This window comes from Zeugodacus cucurbitae, chromosome 2 (assembly GCF_028554725.1).
Source record: "Zeugodacus cucurbitae isolate PBARC_wt_2022May chromosome 2, idZeuCucr1.2, whole genome shotgun sequence".
Lineage (NCBI taxonomy): Eukaryota > Metazoa > Arthropoda > Insecta > Diptera > Tephritidae > Zeugodacus > Zeugodacus cucurbitae.
The window spans coordinates 26,381,766-26,406,651 of NC_071667.1; the positions used below are offsets into that span (position 1 = coordinate 26,381,766).

At 36.9% G+C, this 24,886-nt stretch overlaps 2 protein-coding genes across 9 annotated transcripts in view; one reads left to right on the top strand and one right to left on the bottom strand.

The window, feature by feature from the left end:
- Positions 1-42: 42 nt before the first annotated feature.
- Positions 43-1,666, top strand: LOC105213089 (uncharacterized). The gene is made up of 3 exons (XM_011185636.3): positions 43-191; positions 262-1,096; positions 1,157-1,666. The coding sequence occupies exons 1-3, from the start codon at positions 43-45 to the stop codon at positions 1,391-1,393; spliced, it is 1,221 nt and encodes a 406-aa protein (XP_011183938.1). The 3' UTR covers positions 1,394-1,666.
- The window catches only part of LOC105213090 (protein unc-79 homolog), a 32,340-nt gene continuing 8,883 nt past the window's right edge, over positions 1,430-24,886 (bottom strand). Inside the window, exons 8-33 of one of the 8 annotated variants that reach the window (XM_011185639.3) lie at positions 24,192-24,884; positions 24,043-24,128; positions 23,425-23,977; positions 23,090-23,361; positions 22,917-23,018; positions 21,859-22,003; positions 20,719-20,775; positions 17,871-17,950; positions 15,561-15,623; positions 12,580-12,688; positions 11,659-11,876; positions 11,368-11,516; positions 10,553-11,286; positions 10,397-10,474; positions 7,707-7,974; positions 6,997-7,633; positions 6,847-6,942; positions 5,481-6,785; positions 4,956-5,134; positions 4,744-4,898; positions 3,966-4,678; positions 3,726-3,904; positions 3,110-3,653; positions 2,283-2,297; positions 1,925-2,044; positions 1,430-1,860 (exon numbers count right to left, since the gene is read on the bottom strand). In XM_011185639.3, the coding sequence (XP_011183941.2) occupies positions 1,687-1,860; positions 1,925-2,044; positions 2,283-2,297; positions 3,110-3,653; positions 3,726-3,904; positions 3,966-4,678; positions 4,744-4,898; positions 4,956-5,134; positions 5,481-6,785; positions 6,847-6,942; positions 6,997-7,633; positions 7,707-7,974; positions 10,397-10,474; positions 10,553-11,286; positions 11,368-11,516; positions 11,659-11,876; positions 12,580-12,688; positions 15,561-15,623; positions 17,871-17,950; positions 20,719-20,775; positions 21,859-22,003; positions 22,917-23,018; positions 23,090-23,361; positions 23,425-23,977; positions 24,043-24,128; positions 24,192-24,884 (7,724 nt within the window). In that variant the 3' untranslated portion in view covers positions 1,430-1,686. Of the gene's footprint in view, positions 1,861-1,924; positions 2,045-2,282; positions 2,298-3,109; positions 3,654-3,725; positions 3,905-3,965; positions 4,679-4,743; positions 4,899-4,955; positions 5,135-5,480; positions 6,786-6,846; positions 6,943-6,996; positions 7,634-7,706; positions 7,975-9,625; positions 10,475-10,552; positions 11,287-11,367; positions 11,517-11,658; positions 11,877-12,579; positions 12,689-15,560; positions 15,624-17,870; positions 17,951-20,718; positions 20,776-21,858; positions 22,004-22,916; positions 23,019-23,089; positions 23,362-23,424; positions 23,978-24,042; positions 24,132-24,191; positions 24,885-24,886 lie in introns of all 8 variants that reach the window. The other 7 variants (XM_011185637.3, XM_029040928.2, XM_029040929.2 and 4 more) reach the window with 7 other exon arrangements.

The window sequence follows — 24,886 nt, forward strand, 5'->3', positions numbered from 1 at the left end:
TTTTAATAATATAAATAATTTGGAAACAATAATTTAAATATCATGGATACCATAATCCACCCACCTATGAACAGAATACCTGCTGTTGCACCCACTATTAAACAAGATAATAGCGTTAAAGATTTAAAGAAACTTTCACGTTTGGAATTGTTAGATCTCAAGGAGCGACAACACAAATTACTGGTAAATAAGTAAGTACAAACAGTTATGTACATATGGCGAAATATTACATTTTACCTTTTACATTTACCCCTTGTACAGAGTCAACCTAAAACGGCTGCCAGATAAAGGAAAACGCATAGAAGATTTATACAATAAAATAATTGAAGAGCTCGATCGGCGTACTAATATTGATGAAGCGGCAAATATGTTCTCAGAATTAAACATAGTTTCTAAGGGTGAAGCTGTACTTAACAATCTGGAGTGGAATGGCAACTTGAATGGTGAACATAATGATGATCCAACAGACGATGTACTTGACAGCGATGATGAAACAGAGTTAGATCCGTTGCGCGTGATAGCACAGCGAACCATGCACGAGCGACGCACAAAAATAGTACCGCCGGAGCCAAAATTAATAACGGAAGCTGATTTAGCTGAGATCGAATCTTTTAAATCAGAGTCTGAGAATATAGTTTCAAGCGAATTTCCGAAAGCGAGTATGACCGAAAGCAAAACAGAGGTGGAATCAGTAGGAAAAGTTGTAGACGTTCAAGTTGTTGAAATAGATGTCAGCGAAAAGTTACCGTATATAAAAGCCAAGATACCGCACATAGAAAAATCTCCATCATCAAAAGCAAGCTCAATTAGTGGAAATAGTCGCAGTAGCACACCGGCAATGTCGGAGGTAGAGCAACACGTACGCTACCTTGTCGCGAAAACTGAGCTACAAGTAGATCCACAACGTGAGAAGTTCAAACCTTACAAAACCACTGTGTCAGATGTGCATGATCCAGCAAAGGAACGGCTACGTAAAAAGGGTAAGTATTGGGAAGTTACAGCTGCAACACCCCCGCTTATACAGCACAGTGGCGCAAAGATGCTGACATTACTCGATTCGGTGGATCTTCAATCCAATTATTTGGCAAAAATAAAAGTGCGTACAATTTTACTAATTTATTATGTGTACTTTATAAAAAAGTGAATTTTTTAACAGAATTTGCAAGAAAAACAAGCTGAGGAGCGTTTAGCTGCTCGAATAGCGCGACTCGAACAACGTGACCTGAAACTGCCTACAGAAGGAGTGTTGAAAACTAAAGTTGCTTTTACAACATATCGCATGCCATCAGTACATATTGAAGGTGAACAAAAGTTCAGCGAAGACGATGAGGTACATGATCCACTAGATGAGGAAAAGTCCGGTGGTGGTGTTACATATACGATATACAATTAAAATTGCCTCATTATAAATAACAATAGCATCTTTATATTATTTTAACGTTAATTTATTAATTGTCGCCATGTCAACGAAGTTTCTAGACGCGACATTCAACAACACAACTATATATGTATGTAGACGATCAGTAGTTAAGCCATGTAATTTTTAAGATTTTGTGCAGGTGCCGCTTTTAAGCAAACACTCTTTCCTACTTATATATGCATGTAATGTTGAAAGCTGTGCTTTGGTCTCAATAAAGTACACTAATTTGTAGAATTTCTAATGTAACATAGAGATTGGTATATATATTAAATTGAATAAAATTGTGTTGCTGTCGAGGCTTGCAACTCGATTTGACCCATTTTAAATTGTAACCGCTGCAGCCATTTCAACAATGCGTCCGAAGGATGTGTTTGTTGCTCCTCATAATCGGGCGCATTGTCGCGTACATTTTGCAAACGTACATGTAAAGTTTTAGATAGCTGTCAAATTGAAGTTGTATGTGATAAATTTTTATAAAACTCGTAATAAACAATAAATGCGGACCTGTGTTTGTGAGGACAAGACCGGACTCCATAGTGGCAAAAGTTTTCCTAAAATTGTCGAATTAGTCTCTTTGAGTGCTTCGAGAAGACTGAGAAAATGGAGATTCACCATTTCGGAGAGCTGAAAATATTGCAAGTTTGCTCATAAATAAATTGTATTAAATTTAGTAAAACGTATATTAAAAGAAAAACAAAATTAATGTAAAAAATAATTATTTCTATTAAAAGAAAATAAAAATGAGGGTGGAATGTAATTGATAAAAATATTTATAAGGTTTAAGCAATATTTATAAGGTATAAGCAATTTTTGTAAAATCAAAAAAAAAAAAAAGTAGATAACTTATATAGGGTTAACTCACCTTCGCATTGGGACTCTGTACAATAAAAAGGGGAAAATAATATGAGTGTAATTTATATCATTTGGGGTTAATAAAATAAATTAATACGAAAAGTAATAGTAGTTATATTATTACTAATAAATAAATAATAACTTTTAATATGTCTGAAATGTCGGAAAATGGATGAGTATTACCGCTACGATACCCATTCTTGTTCACAACTTTAATTTTAGAGAACTTTCGGTAGAGTTATTCTCGCTATTCTATTGAACAATATCGAAATGTTGTTGTGTTGTAGCGGCTTAAAACATTCCCCAACTAATTGTGAGAAATGCTGCCGATTTGATAGTCCTTGGCCGGATAAATATCCCTGTCCGTTCCGGTTACGTCGAACCGATGGTCGTGAGAGAGTCACCACCCCTCAATGATGAATCCATAATTATTTGTGGATTATGTAATGAGTTACGCACGATCTCTGGTCATGATTTCTTCGCCATTTTTAGCTGATTTCTTATGGTTGTTGTTGCTATAACTTTAGAAAACATTGCCCAAATATGTTTAAGGAATACCGAGATGAGAGCCCTTAACCTTTTCAGTCACCTTCTCAAGGAGAAACGCCTTCAAATAATATGAAGAGCTACTAACTATACTGGATATTCTAAATACAACCCGAAAAGTAGCCAAAGAAACGATCACTCGGAGTCACCACTTCCCATGTTGCTCGCGTGCCCCTCAAACCTACTCATAAGTCATCTCTGTGGTCGAACCACATCATAAAAGTTCTTTCTTCGGCCAAGACTAGAACAACAACGAGTACGGTTGACTTATTCTTATTACAATTAACTCACCTTTGCATTTGGGTTTTGCATAAAATCGGCGATGCCACCACCACCAACGCCACTACCGGTACTATCTTTTGGTGGACGCGCATGCGAAACCAATTGCAAAATGCACGGCGTCACTTTGGCCCAAAACTCGAAAAGTACACCCATGGTATTGCCTTCAGCATTGCTGGATGAGCGGGCGACGTGTTCCAAATACACAGTCCAAAGTTGGCACAGAGTGAAGGCATGAAATAGTGATGACATATGCAAGACGGACGTCTTCGATTGCTCGGCGAAACCTGCAAAAATAACTTGGATGTGATCGGCAATGTGACATGATGACTCCTGTGAGACGGGCATAGCAAATGGTGCCATGCCGCTGGGCTGTTGATGATGGTGTTGGTAATGCACTGATGCTGGTGGTACGGTTGGTGGTACCTGCTGTGGCGGTATTGGTATGGCGTGACGTTCATTGCGACGCTGTGTTAACGCCAGGTGTGTAAGTGAGCCGAGTAACAGCCACGAGAGTAGACGCATGTGGCCCACGCATTCCGTGAATTCTTTGGGTCTGTGGAAGTAAAGTAAACAGATATTTTATACTAACATTTCTACACTTGCAGGAAACTTGACGATATCTCACCCTTGCTGTAGTGACGAGGGTGCATTATTCAACCAGGGTAAGTAACGCGAACTGCTTTTATTGTCCCGTGTGTTGCCGCGTGACATTTCCAACGCAAGGTATTGTGCCACAGCGCCCTTTAATATGCCACCTAAAGTGTCTTCGCCAAGTCCATTCTGTATCTGTCCATTTTTGAAGTTCTTATAGATATGAGAGATAATAAGTTGATGGAACCTTATTTTGGTACTCATGAATACTCACCTTTATTTTACTCAGTGTGTGAAAGTCGGCTAGAAAATCTATAACATCATTGACATACTGACGCATACAGTCCGCTGCATTGGTAGTCAAGAGAGGCGCCGTCTCCGGCAAGCCCGCTAGAGTCCCCGGCGGCAGCGTGCCACCAGCATCATGCAACACAAAGCCGATTATCATCAACAAGTTGTTATCGGGTATATTAGTTTTAAACTTCAATGCCTGCACGAACTCGAAAATCATTTGACGACAGAGCAGCATCTTGTCGCGGTCCTTGGAAAACGAACGCATATTGAGGGTGCACAGTTCATACAAAGAGTTGTACTCTAAATTCGTATTCTGCACGCAAAATCCAATTATCTTGGAGTAGGGATCAAGTAGGGTCTTTGGCACAATGTTAAGCTTCAAAGTGGCTACCATTATGTCGAGTAGATGCTCCGGATTGGTCAGATTTGGTAGCAAAACTATCACTTGTCGAAGTAGCGATTCCATAGCTTGCATAGCCTGCTGCCAAACGCCAGGACCGGTGGTCAGTTCCGTCGGCACGCAATGCAAATACTCGGCCATGTTGCGAAAGATCACCGGCAATTGCTCTATCGGCAGCGATTTCTTCGATTGTAGTGATTCGCACACCATATAAATCGGATGTGTGGCATTGAGCTCTTGAAAGTCCTGTAGAGCGCGCGCAATACTTCGGAACGAGTTGTGACGCACTTTCACTGGGTAAAGTTTAATGAAAATGTATTTTAAATGTCTGTAAGTACATAGTATATGTGACGCTTACTCTTCACTTGAGTTTGGAAAACTTGCACAAAGATGCCATTGGGGGCCAACTGATGCAGTACGCAGCGTATGAACTGCAGTGACACAGCCTGAGCGCTACAAACCAAAGCCGGTCCATTCTCGCCCTGCCAGGAGTGCGTAGAAGTCAAACAGATTCTAGTAAAGAAATATTAGCAATTTGTCTGTCTATTTATTCATAAATTAGTCACTAACCTTGAGGTTATAGTCAGTATTTCTGGTAGAAATGGCGCAGCCATTGCTGGCTCGCGATGAATGAAAGTTCCTAATATGACTATCAAGATACCAATATCTTCGTCGGTATACTCTTCGATGAGTGCGCCACAATCCGTGCAACGATCACAAATCGTATAATCACCAACGCGTCGAGTACTCTGCAAAAGAGATCACTCAAGAGTTAAAAGTGGGGATTGAATAAGTTAAGTCGTGTCTACATTCTTATCGCATTTTGCTTATTTATATACTATACTTTATCAAAAGATTTATCCAATAAAAGGTCTTCGACAACTAGATAATGTAATTCTAATACGACTACATTTAAGCTCTGGTGATTCTTTACTTAAGCTTAAAAGTAATGTTAACCTGTTCCAGAAACAATAGAAAGGTTTCGAAACTAAAGGTTGATAGAATTCGTTACGGCTGATTGTTAATTACCAGGAAGTATTGCCAAATCTTATAATAAATTTATAAAATCATTATCGATATCATAAGTACACTTACCACGCGATCCGGCTGCGCTGCCGCACCACTATGACCATTGCCGTTCTCATTGCAATCATCCATATCGTCATCTAGCTCCTCAGGTGGCTGATATGGAAGCGGTGGCCATGCACCAGCGAAACGTGAACGTATATCCGGCATGGCACTGGCGTCCATATTAAAGGGCGCTAATTTCTGACGTGGGCGTTTAGGAGCTTCTGGTTTGTTTGTTGTATGCACACCATTTGTGCTTACAGCAGCTGTAGCATTGGTTGTTGTTTTCACCTCCTGAGTAACGCTTTTTAATATGGAAGAATGTAGATCTTGTTGACCGGCACAGCTCGCATTCGGTGGCGATTCCAATGCTACTTGCTTAATGAGACGTCGCGGTGATGTAGTACGACTGCTGGGTGTTATGTCATCTTTAGTGCTGTCTGAGACATCGAGACTATCTTGTTTCAAATGGCTTATATCCGGTAAGTTGAGCCCGTCGCGCAAACGATCGATTAAGCCACCAACCGACTCATGCGTGCCAATCGGTAGTAAACGTTCTGGCGTGGGTATTTCGAGAGCGGCTATACTTTTTGGTGGGGGTAACTTTGTAGTGTCTACTTCATCGACTGGATTGGGCATAACGCTCATCTTAGAAAGCGGTGAATCGGGGGAGCCGTACGCTTTGTCTGAACGTTTTAGCGACTTGCCTGTTGGTTTTTTGTGGTTGGCGCTAAGTCGTGAGTCATCCGTGCCGGTAGATGAGGATGAAGTGCCAGCACTACATTCGACAATCGTCTTGTGCCGGCCAATGGGTTTTTTTGAAGAAGCAGGTTGATAATGTGGCGGCTGCTGTTGTGGGCTTTGTACGTGCTGGGAAGTAGTTGGTGTTAGTTGTTGTTGACACTTGCCCGAGTTCTCAGTGCTGCTATTAGTAGAGCGATTGCTATTATTGGATGTCACTGATTTAGAGTTACTATCGCTAGATTTGGCTTGTATATCTTGAAGAGCACCCAAAGCTTTAAGATGGTTCGTGGCGATTGCAGCGAACATCTTCGATGTTGACGCGGCAGCATTCTCCAAAGATTTATTACGTACTGTGATAGCGCGGTGCACATCAACTGGTGGACTGACAATAGCGGTCTCGGCTGCCGCATCAGTACCAACGAGGGGGGTAACGATCATGCGCACACCTTCTTGAAGACTATGACGCGCTTGTGTGGTAACAACAGTGGTACTAACAGCTTCCTGACCGCCGGTGGGGCGAATTTTCGTGGTGTAGGTGTCACCAGTTTTGGTTGTAATCAACGACTTGTGGTGTGCCTTTGATGTTTTCTTATAGAGATAAAGAGAAGGCATAATTCAAGATTTTCTTAACAAACGTAAGTGCACTTACATCTTCATACTCGATCGCCCGCACTGCCCGTGCTCTTTGCATATCGCCCTTTGTGAGTGAGGTTTCCTCAAAGTGTACGTTATCGTCAAAAGAACCCTAGTGGAAAAAAAATAATTCATGTTTTAATCAAATATATTCCAGCTCATTTACCGGTGCACTGCTGCCATGCAAAGTGCTGTCAGACAAATCACTTTCGGGTATTGCCACTAGTTCAGATTCCGTTTCATCCGCTTCCAGGCTGGAGTCATTATATTTACGAAATGCGTGTTGTAGTTTTGGTGTAAAAGCGACATTCTGGCCTTTACTCTTTGACGCGGCGCTAGTAGCTTCCGACGGAAACATTGGACTAGCCGGTGGACTGGGATCTTTCTCATCGGGATCTGTGCCCAATGAGGGTTGACTGACATCGCGTGAACGTGATGTACCCTGTATATCCAATATGGTGGTGGTCGGTATGCGGCGGCATTGATGGAAATGGTTGCGCAGACTGTTCATGACCATGCGCATCGCCGAAATTACATACGCGCTGTACGGTGGTTGGGTATATGAATACTTATAGAGCACCACCAGGATAGTTAACATCCAATTGCGACGTGGATATTGCTCCAAATACCAAAGTGAATAGTTGAAGACTAGATTTTGATAGCAATCGGCAGCCGTATTGCTGGGATTTGGTGCGTACAATATGATCTGCATTACCGAAGGTAATATTAAACCGCCGATCAAATGGTTTTGATCCAAAACTTGGGGTAGATTGGCGAGGAATGCATTGAAGACCGCCGATACACTGAGTTAATGTTGTAGGTTCAATTGTAAATGTTAAGTTCGATCCCAAGTTAGATTTTTTGCATTGAACTTACCGCAGATTCTCTGGGGTTGTGTGGAAAGTTTTGTCAATCTGATTGTGACCCAAAAGCAGAAATAAATGCTTGAGCACAATATTCTGTGTCTTGGATACCGGTTTGTCTTCCGAGGGGAACGCCTGATCGGTGCGTGACATGAACTGCATTAGCAAGAACACGAGTAAATGTATTGTTTCACGATCGGACTCCTCCAGCTCAGTAATGCGGCTTAGCAGTCCAATAAGGTTGTCGTCATTAATGCCGCCTAGCGAGTGAATGTGTCCATCTGTATTATAAAAATTTGTTTTTATATTTCGGTTGCGATAAAAGAGTGTCAAGTAGGATGACACCAAAGTACGAGCGTCATTCTATAGGCACATTTACAGCTTCTTTAAATAAACCATCTAAACATCCATGTTATTTTATATGTGACTCTTTAAGTATATAGACGTACATATATATAAGCAAGCTTATAGAAATACATACATACCAGTACAGAAGTATACACTTATTTTGCACTTTTGGAAAGAACAACACACACATTTCATTATTAAACTAACTCGAAATACTGAGTAGCCTAGTAAATATTGTTTCAAGGATTCGAGTTAGTTGCGTTCCACAGCAAAGTAGCGACAACTTAAATTCAAGTAAGAAGAATGCTGTTGTAAGACATTAATATACACGTAATACTCTTAAAGATTCTATGTGTTAGAAGCGTTAGACACCAAATGAGTCCCAGCATGCGTATGAACATGAGATGATACATTTACTAAGATTTGATTACTTAAAGATTTGTAGAACACCAATTATAAGTTATATACATTGTTTCAAACAAAAAATTAGAAATAATCTCAAAATTAAAAAAAATAAAAAAAAATTACTAGAGATGATTTAAGAGCGAGACATAACAAACATTGTCAGGGTCTGCCAGATAAAAGTCAAGAATTAGGAAGTAATTTTTAAGATTAAAAAGGTTTCACCATTCTAAAAATAGTATCATTTAGGAAAAAAGATCCATTAAAAAATATCTGGAGTATTGCAAATAGTGAACTTATCCATACTATTTTTATTGTAGATTGCCTTGAAAGGGTCTAAAGGGTCCATCAACTGTGAACTGAAACTAATTCAAACGCAATCCATATTGAATCAAACTCTCGTCAAGGTCAAATTACTTTATGAACAGACAGAAACCTACCAGTTATTAAAGTCCAGATAGAATCCCGTTTCTCCGGAACAAATGAAACCAGGGGTATTCCTGGTCAAGTAGGGATTTGATCCAGTATGGAAAAAGTTTGTTTTAATAGAAACTATTGATAAAAATGATATAATGAATTGTTGTTCAAAATTTCCTAATTCTGTAATTGTTAATCAGAAATGATAATAATTTCTATATTAATTTATCATAAAAACCGGTCATTCTGAATCCGTGGATCCAGATGAAGTTATTTGGAACCTAAGGACACATAATATGTACAATTATAATATATTTACATTTCGGAGTCAAGCCTGTTCAAAGGCCACATAAGCGGTAGCATGCAGACTAAAATAAGAAGATGTTTACGACCAAAAAGTATCAAGGCCAGGATACAGCGGAGAAGATAGAGATATAGAAACAGTAAGTATGGTAGACACAGTGTGTATATGTATATGTCGTTTATAACACACAGTCGGATAATTATTTCTGACCACGGATCCCGAAATAATTTGTTAGTTTCAACTTTATTTAAGAGTTATGGCTCTATTAGTATGAACGACACATTCATAACACGAATTTCTGCGCATTATAATTCCAATTGAAAAAAAAAAATTAAGAAAACGAAGTTAATAATGAATGCCAACCGGGAAAACGAAACACAAATTAATAACTGCCTAAACGCAGTGGTTTTGGGCCTTTTACGGTGGAAGCAAAGGGGTGGACGGCATGCACTACAACCTACCTTGGTGAGCCGATGCCGAAGTACGCGCATTTACGGCGGCGCCGCCACTACCACTAATACCAGCACCAATATTAACACCAACACCGCCCGCAGCACCTCCACAAGTGCAGTGGAGCAACGGATTGTGGGCCGTTGTCGGACTGGGACTGAGCATCGCTGTTGCTGATGGCGGTGGCAACAGATTCGGTGCGGACGGATGCTTTTGAAAGTGTGAATGATAGGAGGTGTAATGCGGCTGGTGTGGTGGTAGTGACGTCTTTTGTGTTGACAACGCTTGTAGGCTCGTTTGCGGCGGCTCTGCTTCCCGCAACGTCGGCAATGGACTATGTGCTGTGAACGTTTGACTAGGTGTGGGCGCTACGCAATGCACTAAATACTGATGGCTCTGACTATGAGATGCAGAGGAAGCTAACGTTGATACTGTAGCTACAGATTGTGGTTGTGATGTTGGTGGAAGTGCACTACTACCGGTGAAATGCGCAAAATGCGCAGCAAAAGTGTTGGTGGATGTGGATGGTGAATTGGATGAGAAGAAGAAATTACTATGCGTTGCGGATGTGGTGGGATTATGTATGGGACATGATTGTGTGGCAGCAGTAGCTGTGAAGCCATGATGTTTCGAGGATGTTGTGGGTTGTGTGGTATGTGGGTGGGCATGTGGATGGGAGTGGGCGTGACTGGAACGGGGATGTTGTGTGGGTGGATGGTTAGTGGTTGCATAACTATGACTAGAAATATTAGCTTGGTTGCCACCAGAGCCTAAAAACTGACCCAAACCGAAACGTGATGTCTTCCGCTTGAGTATGGGCGCCGATATTTGGCGGCTATAAATCTTCTCCTTCTCGGGCACTGCAGCAAAGAAGAGAAAAAGCAAGCAATAGACTCATCACAGCAGCTCGTTGTTAAATGATGCATTCAAATACTTACTAAATTTAGAGTCCTGACGCGGTATCATGCTTGCTGGTGCGGACATAGTGCGCTTGTACGGCCATTTTGTGCCAAACGAGGCGCTTAGCGTTTTTGCCATGCTACCGCTGGTGTCTGACTGACTCAACGCCTCACGCGCTTTCAATATCTTAGACGATAACGCCTCACTACCATTCTCGGAATTACGCAAATCACGCAAATATGAAATATCACCACATTTCTCCAAATTAATTTGCGCCTCCACAAAGAGCGTGTCGAAGCGATTCAGGAAGAACTCCCAGGTGAGAATTTTACGATCCGAAAGAGAGTTGTGTAACTGATAGACGGATTGCAGCACCACCGGTCGGTCCACGATAAACAAATCGAATTGTGATTCTAAGCAAAAGAGGAGTGACCGAATTGCCGTATCATGTATGGTGCCAATATAGAGGGTCGCCCGCTGCGCCACATACACATTGATGTCGTCCATGCTGGCGATCAGATGACAAAATGCCGTAGCGAGCGCCGTCTGCAGTCCGACTTCGGTGCGCAAGGGGGTCGAGTCCATGAAACGGGTAATTACGGTAACTCGCTCAACTGCAGTGAATCGTATGCGCCAATCGGTGTCATGAAATGCCTCCTGCACGACACGCCAAAATACATCCGAGCCCAGCGGAAGTGTGATACAATGCAGAAGTAGCGGTACGCTTGCCTGACAAATGTGTGAATGCTCGGCGTTACAAAGTCCCCAAAGACTGGAAATAATGGATTGATGGAAATTTAGTGTAATATAAGCACTGTAATTGAGAATTATTCTGTAATAGGTATGAACTCACTTTTTAATCAGCAGATTTTCTTGACACCATATGAAAAAGCCGCGATGTTCTCGTGCTGCTTTGGCCAGAGCGTCGCCATGAAGTGCCATTACATTGAGACATTGTAAAACATAGTATAGAATTTCTGGTTTCTTTATAGTGGGGATTTCCTAAGTGTGATAAAAGAGTAACATTTAAGTTTCGTATTTTTTCACTCACAGAACTTTAATTGATATACATTTGTTCGACGCGTATTTCTCTGCGAAAAGTCTAGGCAATATTTCTTATAATAAGATATCTTATTCGACTTACAGTTAATAGTTGGTGTATATACTGTAGTGTTTGTGGCAGTTGTTCCAATGTAAATTTAAATTTACCGACAGAAGTGTGCCAAAAATCTTCACCCTCTTCTTCGTCCTCCTCATCATCGGATACGCTGCCATTTTCGCCTACACCACCACCAGTACTACCATTTGCGCCACCATTTTCGCCAAGTATGGAGGCTCTCGTTACGCTCACATTGGCACTACCTATGAAGAGAGAGAATAATAAATGCTAAAATAATTCCCAAAAAACTTGATTTTGTTATGATGTGGAACGTTTTTCGGATACTATGAAATCGTATTATCTGTGTTTATGAAGTGTCAATTGTGTACAATATTTCAGCCGAGCCTTGGAGTAAGAAAATAGTGGTTTGCCGACCGGAGTCTTATTGGCTATCAGTAACTACAAGCCTACCTCGCAAAGCCAAATACGTAATCTGACGATACGAACATTGAAGTAATTGGAGTGTCTTAAAAATGACAAAGGATTTGCTACAAAATATCTAGCTTATCCTTGGAACCATGGTCGGATACCTATGGATTGAAGAGGTATGTTACTAACATGACGACAGCAAGACAGAAAAAGTGTATAAAGATTACAGAGCCATCATTGTGAATTTCTCTATGTGATTTAAAAGGTTGGTGAGGTAAAATTATACTGGGATTTTTTGTCTCATATGACTATATAGCGAACTAAATAAAAATTAAATACAGGCCCAGTGCATAGTGGATACAAAATACAGAAATAGTGTGCCAATATGAAAGCTTTGTTAGCTGAAATTTTTTCTCAATTATACTTTATTCTACCATCTAAAAGCTACCACTTCCTGTCTCTCTCTCTCATTGCGTGTTTGTGTGTGTGCATGTGTGAGGATCTCAAGAGTGTGCGTGTACTAAGTTTAGAACTCACCAACATCCGCATCGGAGAGCGTTATAGAGCGAGCTATAGCTCTATCCGCCGGCAAGATGGAAGCTAAGTCCAATTGTTCGGAAACTGTTTCCACTGTTGCGGTCATGATCTAAATTATTTGTGTTAAAAACAAACAAAATAAAGGAAACTGTAAACTCTCTCTACAGTTAGTTGAGAAACGAAGTTCTGTTTCTATGTACATATTGGTTGGAGACTATTTACAGCTGTTATACATTTACATATATACAAGACCACAGAAATGTCGAACGTAACGAATATTTGGTTTTTATTTCTTTCACGCTATAGAGTATTACAACCACACATACATACATATGCACATATCTATAAATGTGCATATGTATGTATGTATTCTATATTAAATATAATAACGACACTTTAATGAGAGTGTTTTAATAATAATTCGGAGGGAGAAAAAGTACTATAATATATACATACATATGTACATTTGTAAACACAAAACTCTAAACTGAAAGAAATTGTGCAATAATATGTTGGGAACACGAATAATATTGCATTTAATTACATGTGGTGTAGTTGGTGCTGTACAATGAACATTTCTCCGTTTGACATGCTAACATTTATAAAAAAAAGTATTGAAAAAAATAAAATCTATGAAAGAAAACGATAATTATTTACATGTATTTTACTTTTTATTTATTTTAAAATATATTATTTTTTTGTATTATGTTTTTATAATTAATGAAATACTTATTATTTTTGTAATTCACACACATACAAAGTACTTTGAGATAGTGAAATATAAAAATTTTAGAAAAAATTAGTAACTAATTAGGAAATAATTTATGTATATCAGCAAATAGTAATAGTGAATAATCATAGTGAAAATCTATTCGCAAAGCAAAACATAAAATAAATCATATTTTTTGTGTTAAAAATATCTAAAACTTTCTGTAATTAGTTGCATAAATAATATGTCATATAATATGCCTACTTGGACAGTAACGGAATTTAATGACTCGGATTGTAAGTAATCGAAACTCATATAAAGGGGTTTTCAAAAGGGACGCTACAATAGTAGACCGATAAAGACAGCAAACGACGCTATATCTTTACGCTCTTTTGACATTTCTCTGCAATAAGGAAAGATATACAATCCAAAAAGGAGTGGAAGTTAAATTTACTACCGAAATTCGGGGTCAGTGGTTTCAACTTTATGAGCGCTACGTCCAATTTATGATGCGGCTCATTTCTGGCTGAATGGCTTCGTCAATAAGCAACCATTGCATGCCGAAAAAATTACGGTGTCAATGGGCCGTACTTCGTCCGTGATGATCAAAGCCGAGGCGATACTGTGAATAGGAATCGCTACCGCTCAATGATAACCGAATATTTTTGGCCCGATTTGGACAATATGTAGTTCCACAAGCCACACAGCGAATGTCACAATCGATTTATTGAAAACCAAGTTTGGTGAACGTGTTATCTCGCGAAATGGCCCAGTCACAGCGAATGTCACAATCGATTTATTGAAAACCAAGTTTGGTGAACGTGTTATCTCGCGAAATGGCCCAGTCAATTGGCCGCCTCAATCGTGCGAATTGTCGACGTTAGACTATTTTCTGTGGGACTACGTCAAATCTATGGTCTATGCCAACAAGCCAGCGACGATTGATGAACTTCGTACGAATATCGAACGTGAAATTGCAGCAGTATCGGCCAATTTATGCTTGACTTTTGCAAGCGTGCCCATGGTGACCATGCAAGAAAAATCGAGTTCCTTACATAATGGCAGCGAATGTACTTTCACAAGAATAAAGAATTTTATTGATATTCCAAACCGTTTTTGTTTCATTTAGCGCTCTTATTGAAAAATCCTTTATGGAGTTAGTTCTAAAATACGTGAACTCGGAGAGCTAAAGTTTATATACTTTTATCAAATTATTCTACGAATAAACATCGATATGTTTGTCAAAGCTACAAAAGTAAATTCGTAATACTGACTTTTTTTTAAATTGTGAAACTGGAAAGATTTTACTTCTGGTTCATTTAAAAAGCTCAAACCCATTAGAGATCATATAATTGTTTTGAATAAAATTTCATGAGTTTTTACTGCTAATAGTCAGTTCAGCTGATGTAAAGCGTCATAAATTAATTCTATATAAATTATTATTAATAAAAATAAATTAAACAGTAATTGTTGTTGTTGTTGGAAGCTTTGAACTGAATTACTTATTTTCCAAGCAATTGTTCTCAACTGAATTTGTTAACCAAACCTTTTTAATGGAATTATCTAAAGTTTAAAGCAGAGCTTCATTTCAAATATTTACAGATTTTAAATAAAAATTAAAATTTATTAATTAATTATTAATTTTTTTTTAATTTTTTATCGATGTTTCAAAGATGTTGTTATAAATTATCTAAACAAATTTATAGATCTATATTAAATTTTATTACAAAAAGAACAAATCTAAATTATCTATTTTTATTGAAAATGTAATTAAAATGAAAAAAAATATATTAATAAAATAACACAAACAATTTTGACGGCAACAAAACCGCTTTAAGGGACTTTAGCTGTACTAGTTAAGTGGACTATTTGGTAGACACAGTATTTATGTGACTACAAAAAAAAAACAAAATATTAAATGAAAATGTTAAATATATTTATACACTTTATATCTAAACATACCTAGCAGTACGGTATATATACAATCAACAAAGATTAAAATAGTCTTTGTTCATAGTTATATATATTCAAAATCAGACCTTATTCACTTTACAACAACGAGAAACAAAAATAATTGTTTTCTTCATGTAGAAAAGAAAAAATAACAGAAAATATATACAATCGAATTAAAAATATTTATAAACAATTTAGTAATTATAATTATAATTATATGTAATTGTAATTTTGTAAGCAAACATTATTCGCACTATTTTATCGATAATTTTTTGTGTTTATTTTTTTTTTGTATCGAATTTTCGTATGCACAAAGTACCTCGTCTGTGGCGTGAACTTTTCTCAATTCAATACTATCAACTGAATGCCCATTATCGTTATTCTAAAAAAAGTATACGAAATAAAATCAATTTAAATTATATTCAGATAATTTCTTTTAATAATGTGGAGAGTTAACCGTAATATGCTTTTTACTGTGGGGAATTAAAAAAAAAAAAACAATTATATGTATGTCATCCCTGCAATGAACTAGTATACAAAACTATTTGTTTCAACGGGTGTATTTAAATTGAAATCAAACTTGCTTAAAACGCTAGCTTACGCGTAGATAATTATGATTTTAATAGAAAAAGTTTAAATAAATAGTTTTGGTTTACAATTAGACTCTTCTGACTGAGATCTAATTTGTCCGAAAAATACTACTTTAAATCTAAACATTACGGGCAAAAATTATTATAATAATAATTATTATTTCTTTTGAACTAGAATTTTCCAAAGTAATCACGAAAATTATAGTTTATGACGAGAAATAGCTTAATCAAATCTAAATAGTCAGTGAAAACTCTTGCTCAAAACTGAAAGCTAACTACTGACTTAATTGGAGTACTTCTTTTTAGAAATTTCACTGTTAAATCTAATTCTTCAGAATAATACGAAATTGTTGGAGGATGATTTCAAACTTAGAATTTCGTTTCAGAAATCGAAGTAATCAAGAAAACCTATGAGGACTGGCTTTTCAAAAGAGAATATTTACATTTTTTTTTAACTAAATATGCAGTCTTGTTTATAGTATTATAGTATAAAATTTCGTAACTTGGATTATGATCTGAACGAGATGATATCCAAGTAAATCTATTTAAATGTTAGCGTTTGTTTCAAAACGGTATATTTTTATCCATAAAAATATTTTTGTTCATTTCATAACATAAAAGCAATGTAGACCACATTAAGAGTACTAGAGAATACTGGTTCTAACAGATATATATAGATATAATATTCAATCATTGAAGATAATTTTTCTCTTTAAGAAATTGGTTCGTGGATCATTCAATGTCCAACTGAAGGCCTACATATGAAAATTATAGATTTAGACCTGGGATCATTACTAAAAAGGGGCAAACAACTTCTTTGACTTTAGATAATTTGGATTTAGGACAACGTCCACTGTGAGAATACAAGAAGAAAGATACATATTGCAAGTTTACTCAAGAAACAGTTCGACGAATGGTACAATGTAGATGAACTGAAGTGATATAAAAAATTAACAATCCAAACTGTAGCCCTGAACAGAATATTGAAATGGAATATTTGTTGCAAAAGAGGGGATATTTACGAAAAAGTACACCACAAATGGGGATATTATTAAATTCGTTTCAAAAGTTGATATTCTATTAATTTAGAATTCTGTAGCTATAAATGGCGAGGTCCTATTTTTGTCAAATTGTGCAGTTAGAATAATGTAATGACATAGTTCCTAAATGCAAATATTATTTCTTAGTAGGTCTGTAAATTTTTTCCTTATAACGTTTTCTTATTTTGTAAAAAAAAGTTAAGATGTAGATATCCTCTTTTGAAAAGACATTCCTCAATTGCACCACTCCGAAAAATATTGATTTTCTAAATTCAAATTAAAGTTTTTTGTTCATATTTAAACATATTAAACATATTTTTTAAGTGGTAGTATATTTTTGACCGAAATATTAGTATTTATGCTGTCTAAAATGAAAGTAGTTTGCAAGTAGTACTTTTGTCTGCAGGGATAACATTCGCTCATACAAACATACTTGTCATACATTATGGATTTTAAAGAGTTTGTTGTATGACTATGTGACGTTAGCCAAAAATGGACGAGAAAAATAAAAATAACCAAAAATATACATTGTATGTATGTAAGTTTCACAATATATATAGTTAATAAACCGTTTATAATGTATTAATAAATCTGTAATGCAACTTCGAAACTTCTATATTCAAAATTCTGCGGTAATACAAAATCAAAATAAAATGTCAAACAACAATAGTCAAACACATTATTCAATGTAACGAATACATACTGTAGTTATTCATCTTTTTTACTTAACGAGTATATTGCAATTATTATTAACTTTTTTTTAATAAATGTGTTATCTTTAATAATGCCCAAACACGTCAAATTAACATGAACGCATCCTTCAAGTATAAAAACGGAACATAATAATCATTAAAAACGTCTTTTAAAATATATTCAAATATGTATGCAATAATTCATTGATATATTTGTATTTATGCCTGCAATTGTTTTTGTATACCATAGCTGTATTTGTTTTGGTTTTTTGTTGTTGTTATTGCTGTTTTTTTAAAGTATACATACGGAACAAACGTGTGGCATATGAACGAGTACACCGCCTACGGAGTGTGGTTCCGGCTGTGGTACTGCTACTGGCACCGGTCCTATGCAACCCGATCCCGGCAGGTCAACAATTACGAGAAACGAGAAACAAATATTGTATATTAGCTAGATGAATTGGTAGAAATTTGTGTATTTTTTATCATTGAAATCAAAACCCGAATACACAGGGAAAATGCTAACGGCTGAACATATCTTACACATGGGGTTGCAATGTGGACAGGGTTTCATCTATAGCACTGCTCTTTGGTAAGCGAGCGGCAAAAGAACACTCGTTAAAATACATTAAAAAAAGGTTGGAATAACAACTCTGATACTTTCCAACTGATGCTGCGAGTTTGATGAAATTTTGAAATTAATGTGGTAAAAATTTCTTAATGTGGTAAACACACACAAAATGGCGTTCTTAAAATTTGTTTTTAAATAATTTCCGGTAAATTTTATCTGACGTGAGCATTCTATTGTCACTCGCTTACGAAAAACAGTTGTCATGTTAATAGAAGTATGAAAAAAGACGAGCAGGGGGCGTCGCAGTTGGCTGCGGCTCATGCAACTAATTGTTATTAGTAATTTAAAAAAATACAAAACTCATTTTAAGCGTTATTAAATGCTAATAGTTAAATAAATTATGTACAGGAATTGTTACTTAATTACTTATTTTCAAAGGAACATACAGCAAAATATAAATGAGCTTTCGGCTAATCACGCATGCATTGGAAATTCGATGTTTGTATGTACATATGTATCAAATGTCTGTGGTTTTCGGGTTTTACTGTAGTTGAGTTTGTTTATGATTTAATTGTTATGCTTAAAAAATTTGATTTGTAGAAATATATATACAATTTATAATAAAAAAGTGTTCGTGTACCAGGGGCACTTTAAGCTGACGCCTGGTTGACTGATTCATCGACATATAGGACCCTAACAAGAAGTTGTCTACCGGGATATATTACACCATAACAATGGACAACATTTAATTTTCTGTAGAGCTAACTTTAGGTTAGGTGAACTTAGGTTAGTGGCTGTCTTTCGACGCACCTAGGCCTGACACCACCTGAGATCCCCTCACACTATTATGCCCACACTGAACCACCCTGTCCGTCCGATAGTTACGATTCTTTGCCTTAGAGAGCTTTACATCCGAATAGAGGGTGTTCTATTTTATATTTTTCCCTCTACTTCTTTGAAGCTTCTGCAGTAGTTATTGTAAGGTATCTCTAGTGTGGTGGCGTGTCTCCCAACCAGACAGTAACCTGTTAACACCCCTACTAGGGTTCTTATGTTATTCCTTCTGAATTTCAATAGTCGGCATGTGTGGCTATTATTCAAATCACATTTGTCTGCTCGTTAAGCAAGTCAGTGATTGTTTCCACCGAGACTTTGCTATATCTACAGTATATTTGTCGATTAAATATCTGTAAGTGGCCAGATCCCTCTTTATTGACATCTAACTGTAAGGTGGTGCCCAGTCTGGCTAGTTTATCTGCTTCACAGTTCCCAAGAATATCGCAATGTCCTGGAACCCATTGCAGATTTATTGTGCAATATGCTGACAGTATCATTAATAATTCCAACGGATTTCGAAAGTCCGTGATATGTGCTAGAAACGGAAATTTGCTGAGTATATTAGTAGGTGAGATTTTCTCCTTCTGAGTGTTTCGCCGTCAACTTTTTACAGAATAGGTATATAGGCAATAAATACACGCAGAGCTAACCCCAAATCGCAATATATGAGTAACTCACAAAGTTCCTAAACAATACCTACACTGGTTCTACTGCTTAATTTTTTCACGGAATTGGTTTCTTCTTGAGGCTTTGAAAGTTTCAAAATTCTACATCTTATATCAATTTTAATAAAATGAGTTTTCTAGAGAGTATCTAAGTTATACTATATAAAACCACTACTAAAATTTCGTCAAGTTATTCTCCAGTTGCTAAAGTCTACATTCAAACGTAGGGATAGTACTAATAATTGAATATCCTATCAGTAAAGTAAATTATTTCGCGAGAAGATTTTCATCTCGTATGATATTATTAGTTCAGTCAAATCGTGAATTTTCAGAAAATTAATATTGTTTTTATTTCAACAAGGGTCCCTTGTTAAAACTGAGTAATAAACAAAATAAAAGTAATTGAGAAGATAATAAATAAGCTTAATCAACCGATAGGGGCTATTTGTGGAATTAAAAAATATTGATTAATTCAATAATTTCAGTTTGACATACTAATGTTATATTTTTAACTAATTTTTTTCATTAGAAGTAAGTGCTAATTTACTATAAGATGGTTTAAGAGACCAGTACTTGCTTTCAGTCATCTAATGATAAATTATGAGTTAGCTATGTTAGTAACTCATTTAATAAAATGATTAACAGGAATTCTTTCGATTACAATAGGTATAAAACTGCGATTAGCTCCGCAAATTTTGGAACATTGACGATAAAATAAACCTGGGCGGTAAGCTTGAAAAAGCTGCAGCAAATAAGGGAGATTATTTTACAGTTTCTTGTGGATCGTATGCAATTCAGTGTGCAATTTTGTGACTCGTGACAATTTTGTGACTTTACGGTGTTTTTTGTTTAGTTTGTTGGTGTTTAGAAAACTATTTAATGTTTTTTTATGTAAACATTAGCTTCATTGTAAACGTTCAAAAATATCTTGTTCAAAAATTGTTTTCAAAAATTACTTATAAAAAATCAATCAAAAAAGAAAGTATTATGTAATAGCTTGAGTTGAGTAGAGTAAGTTAGGAAAAAAATAAACGAATAGTATAGGAATACGTGAATGCTGGTTGAATGCTGGGATGCTTCACCTGCCATAATTATAATCTTCCCATCGTCTGAAAAGAATTGATCTAGCTTTAAGATGTCTTAAGGATTTAGATGAGCAAAAGTTTATGTAAAAGAATTAGTATTATTAGTATTTTTAATTATTTATTGTGATTATTGTTGTTGTAGTAGTAGTAGTAATAGTTTTTGTACATATTAGTAGAGTCAAAAAGTGACACGCAGTGTTGGGAGGGCGTAGGTATAATGAGTCGAAAGCACAGAGAGTTAGAGTTCAGAGTGCGCGTTTATTGATAAGGAGAGAGATAGAAAGATAGAGAGATAGAGATACAAGATACATAATAACAAAGTGAGGTAAACCATTTTAGTGTTGAGTTGACTGTACAAAAAAAATTACATGTGGAGTATATAAGTACTTATAATTCATTGTTGATTGCTTTTAAGTGAATAGTTAACCATAATTATTTATCGTAAAATATTTTTGAAAATTTTCATTGTGTTTCAAACCGTAAATTTTTCTGAGTTTAATTGCATATAACAAGAAGATAAAGTTTGTTAGTACGGATTAAAGTTCAAGTCCTTTGCATTGTGAGGTTCGTAAGGGTTTTCGATTTCGTGAGTAAGTTTTTGTAGCATATCTACAAATTTATATATGATATATTGATAGCATTCAGGGTGCAATTACTAGGGTGGTTGTAAGTTTAATACAATACTATTTATATTATTTTTAATTTAAAAGTCGGTTTAGAAGTTTTTACTTTCTTTGTAACTAAACCACTTGTGGTTTAATGTTTTTTAATGTTTTGCAATTATATAGGTGGACTAATTTGGAAAAAAACATTACATATACTAGTACAATACTACTAAACGTGAAGTTATCCAATACATTTAATACACATTTACTATGTATTTTACTCATTAAGTGATTGTAGAACGTCAAATTTACAGTGGACTATTTTACTCGGTTTTATCAATTTCGTTTGTAATATGTATGTACAAATGTAAAAGAATTTTCTCCACAAATTTCTCGTAGCTTTTAATATCTTAGAGGTGAAATTTTAATTGCTTCTATGCATTCTGCATGTGTTTGTGTGGGTTTGAAATAGGTGAGGGCGTATGTGTTGTGTCTATTGATAAATTAATAGATATATATTAAATTGAAGCACCTGCAAAACCGCCTAGTGGACCCAAAGGTATGGGTAGTGGTGCCATTGAGAGCGATACATCGCGATCACGTGATTTCTCCTTGTCACTTTCCGGTGGACTTTTACGTGAGGATTTTTCCTCTTCGATGATATCTTCGATTGGAATCTGTGGAAAGAAGGAAATAATGTACATGTCGTAATGGTTAATAATCAAGAGGAGATTTATGAGGAGGTATTGTATTCATATAAAAGTGTACTATTGTATAATTTTGTAAACCTGATTAAACATCTTTTTTCATTATTTTATTGGGGACGGTTAAGGTAATAAATATATCGAGGGTGTGAATGTCATAAGAAGTCGGAACATATTGTGTGAAATATCGAGTTTGCCATTTTCAAACTGATTAGACTTTACTGGTGAAAACCTGTTTTTGATCATATAAAAATAATGTGTCAAATCTTGTAAAAGTCCTCAGAAGAACAAAACTCCCATCATTTATATACCGAGTCTAACGCTGCGATAGAATGGAAAGAAGTTGTCTTTATACCGACCGATATTGTAATCTCGCAAATTTTATATCCTAAATTATATTGAACAATACAGCTAACTTATTTCTGAAAGGTCCTCTCCAGATAACATCTAGATGGAAGCTAATAAGATCTATAAGAATGGATCCGCCTTATGAAGATTGGATTCTGACTGTCACCAATGAGTCTGGTTGGCGAATATCTTCTGTCGTATTGGGCTCTACCTCAACTCTTGTTAGTCATAACTTCGAAAATGTAGTTTTAACCACACTTTATACTATGATTTTTGGATAATCGAGAGAAAGATCACCCGTCGGTAATGTTGAAAAACGTATAAAATGGAATAGTGTTGTGTTGTTGTTAAGTCGTCAAAATAGTTCAAATAATTACATATAAACAAAGGAATGGAATGGAGTCTTTACTTCTGAAAGTATTTAATGTAAAAGTAAAAGTTGGTGGGAGAAAATGAAGAACGATCTCATCTGTACTGCCTTATTCAATGTGTCCTACCAAAAATATTGATTACGTTTTTTGGAAGTTGAGTAACTTACATCTGGTGGGCGAACGGGATTCAGTGGTGCCATAAATTGTACCAGCTTAGTCGCCAACTGATGCCACATAATGGATGCCTCACAATAAGCACACTCAGCCACCTATGTTAAATGACAGTAATAATAATGATTATTTCTCCTATTAAATGGGCAAATGTAATCCCAATATTTACCTTAAGTGAGCATACATGACTGCTCAAGCCCACACGCGCCGCAGTGACCATGCACTTGATCAAGCGTGATACATTCTCACATACGCTGGTGTGTATGCCCATGTGCTGTTCAATGTCCTGCAGCTCCATTTGCTTCAACAAGATATCCAACATGAGAATGCAACAAGTGAGATTGTGCTCGGCATCTGTAGAAAATTCAGTGTGACGATTGGTTGGAGCCTCGTCGTCCGAAATGGCGGATGTATTGCCGGAGTCGTCCTCAACTACTGGAGCTTTTAAATGAAGTTAGAAAAAGTGGTTGGAAAAGTTCAGAAGAATTAGCTTTCATAGCTTACAAATCGAGCTGCGACGTGGTGGATTGCCTAATTCATTTTTCGTCTCTTTCATGGGGGTTTTTGGTCCCTTTACCTGTCCTTCTTTCTCACGCATGAGTTCATGTTGCACGCCATATTTCATAATACGCACACCATCGCCGAACATGGCGAATAACTGTAGCAGTGGTATGAGAATTCCCAGCTTGGTAAGTATCTGTAACCAATGTAAAGCTTGCTGTTGCACTTTTGCTGTGGTCTTTTCGAAACGTATGGCCACAAAGTTGTACATAGTTTTAGCATCGAAGCCGAGTGGCGACATTTCCGGATCGAGTATTTTGCTGAGTACAATTTTTAGTTCGTTCAACTCCTTTTCGCCCACATCGTTTGTGATAGCCTCCATCCAGTGTGGCATAACATAGTCCCAAATTTCGGAAGTAATGACCTCATAGGGTACTAAGCATATGAGACGTTGCAGACCTTCTTTCAGGTGACTGGTACGCGAAGCTAACGTCTCCCAGTGTCCGCCCACACGCGCATATTCTGGAGGATGTGGTAACAAGCAAGAGATAAAAACCTATGAAGACGGTTAGTTAAAGTTAATAATTTTAAGGTAATAAGCAATGTTTTGAAGGTACTTACATTGTAATGGATGCGGCATATCTCCTTTAGCCAATTGCAGACATGCTCCACCTTAAGCTTCTCGATGGTGCTCTCAATTTGGCTGGCTACTATCAGGGATTGATTTGAATTCAGAATAAATTTGGAAAATTAATTTCCTTTCAACTTACCGTCAAATGAGCACGCCGTTACGTGGAACCAATGGAAGAGCATACTTAATATACGCCCCAACACCTCGACTGGCATTTCGGGTGTCGGTGTGCACCGACCCACCAACAACCAGATGCCATAGCGTCCCAACATCTGGCGCTCCTCTAGCGTTATGGTATCCGGTGTGCCATTGCCACCGTTCTTTTTCGGATCAGAACTATCCTTGCCGGGCTCAAAATTTAGCGGTTTAGCTTCGCGTAACAAACTAATTACAGACTCTACCATATGCATCTGTATCTCTGGATCCATTTGCCAAATTATTTGAAGACTACGATGTACCACATGATCGCCACCACGTCGCGAGTTGTGTCGATTACTGTGACACAGCGAGCAGTAACGTATCGGATGGTTTCCATTGTAGCTAGCACACTCAGTAGAGAAACAGATCGAGAAGGCTGCCTTTTCAGTCGAACGGCAATTCTTATTCTCACATACCATAGAGACTTGCTGCATGGGATGGAGAATATCACCGAACTCGAGATTGGCATGCTTGCGATGAATCTCATTGGCGCATTCGATACAAAGATAAAGCGGGGGCGGACAGTCGGGAGCATAACTAATGCTAATGCTGTGATCAAAGCAAACTTTGGCCGCCTCAGCATTGCCTGCATTGGGGCATTGTTCGCATTGACACACAAAGGGCACCATGTCATCT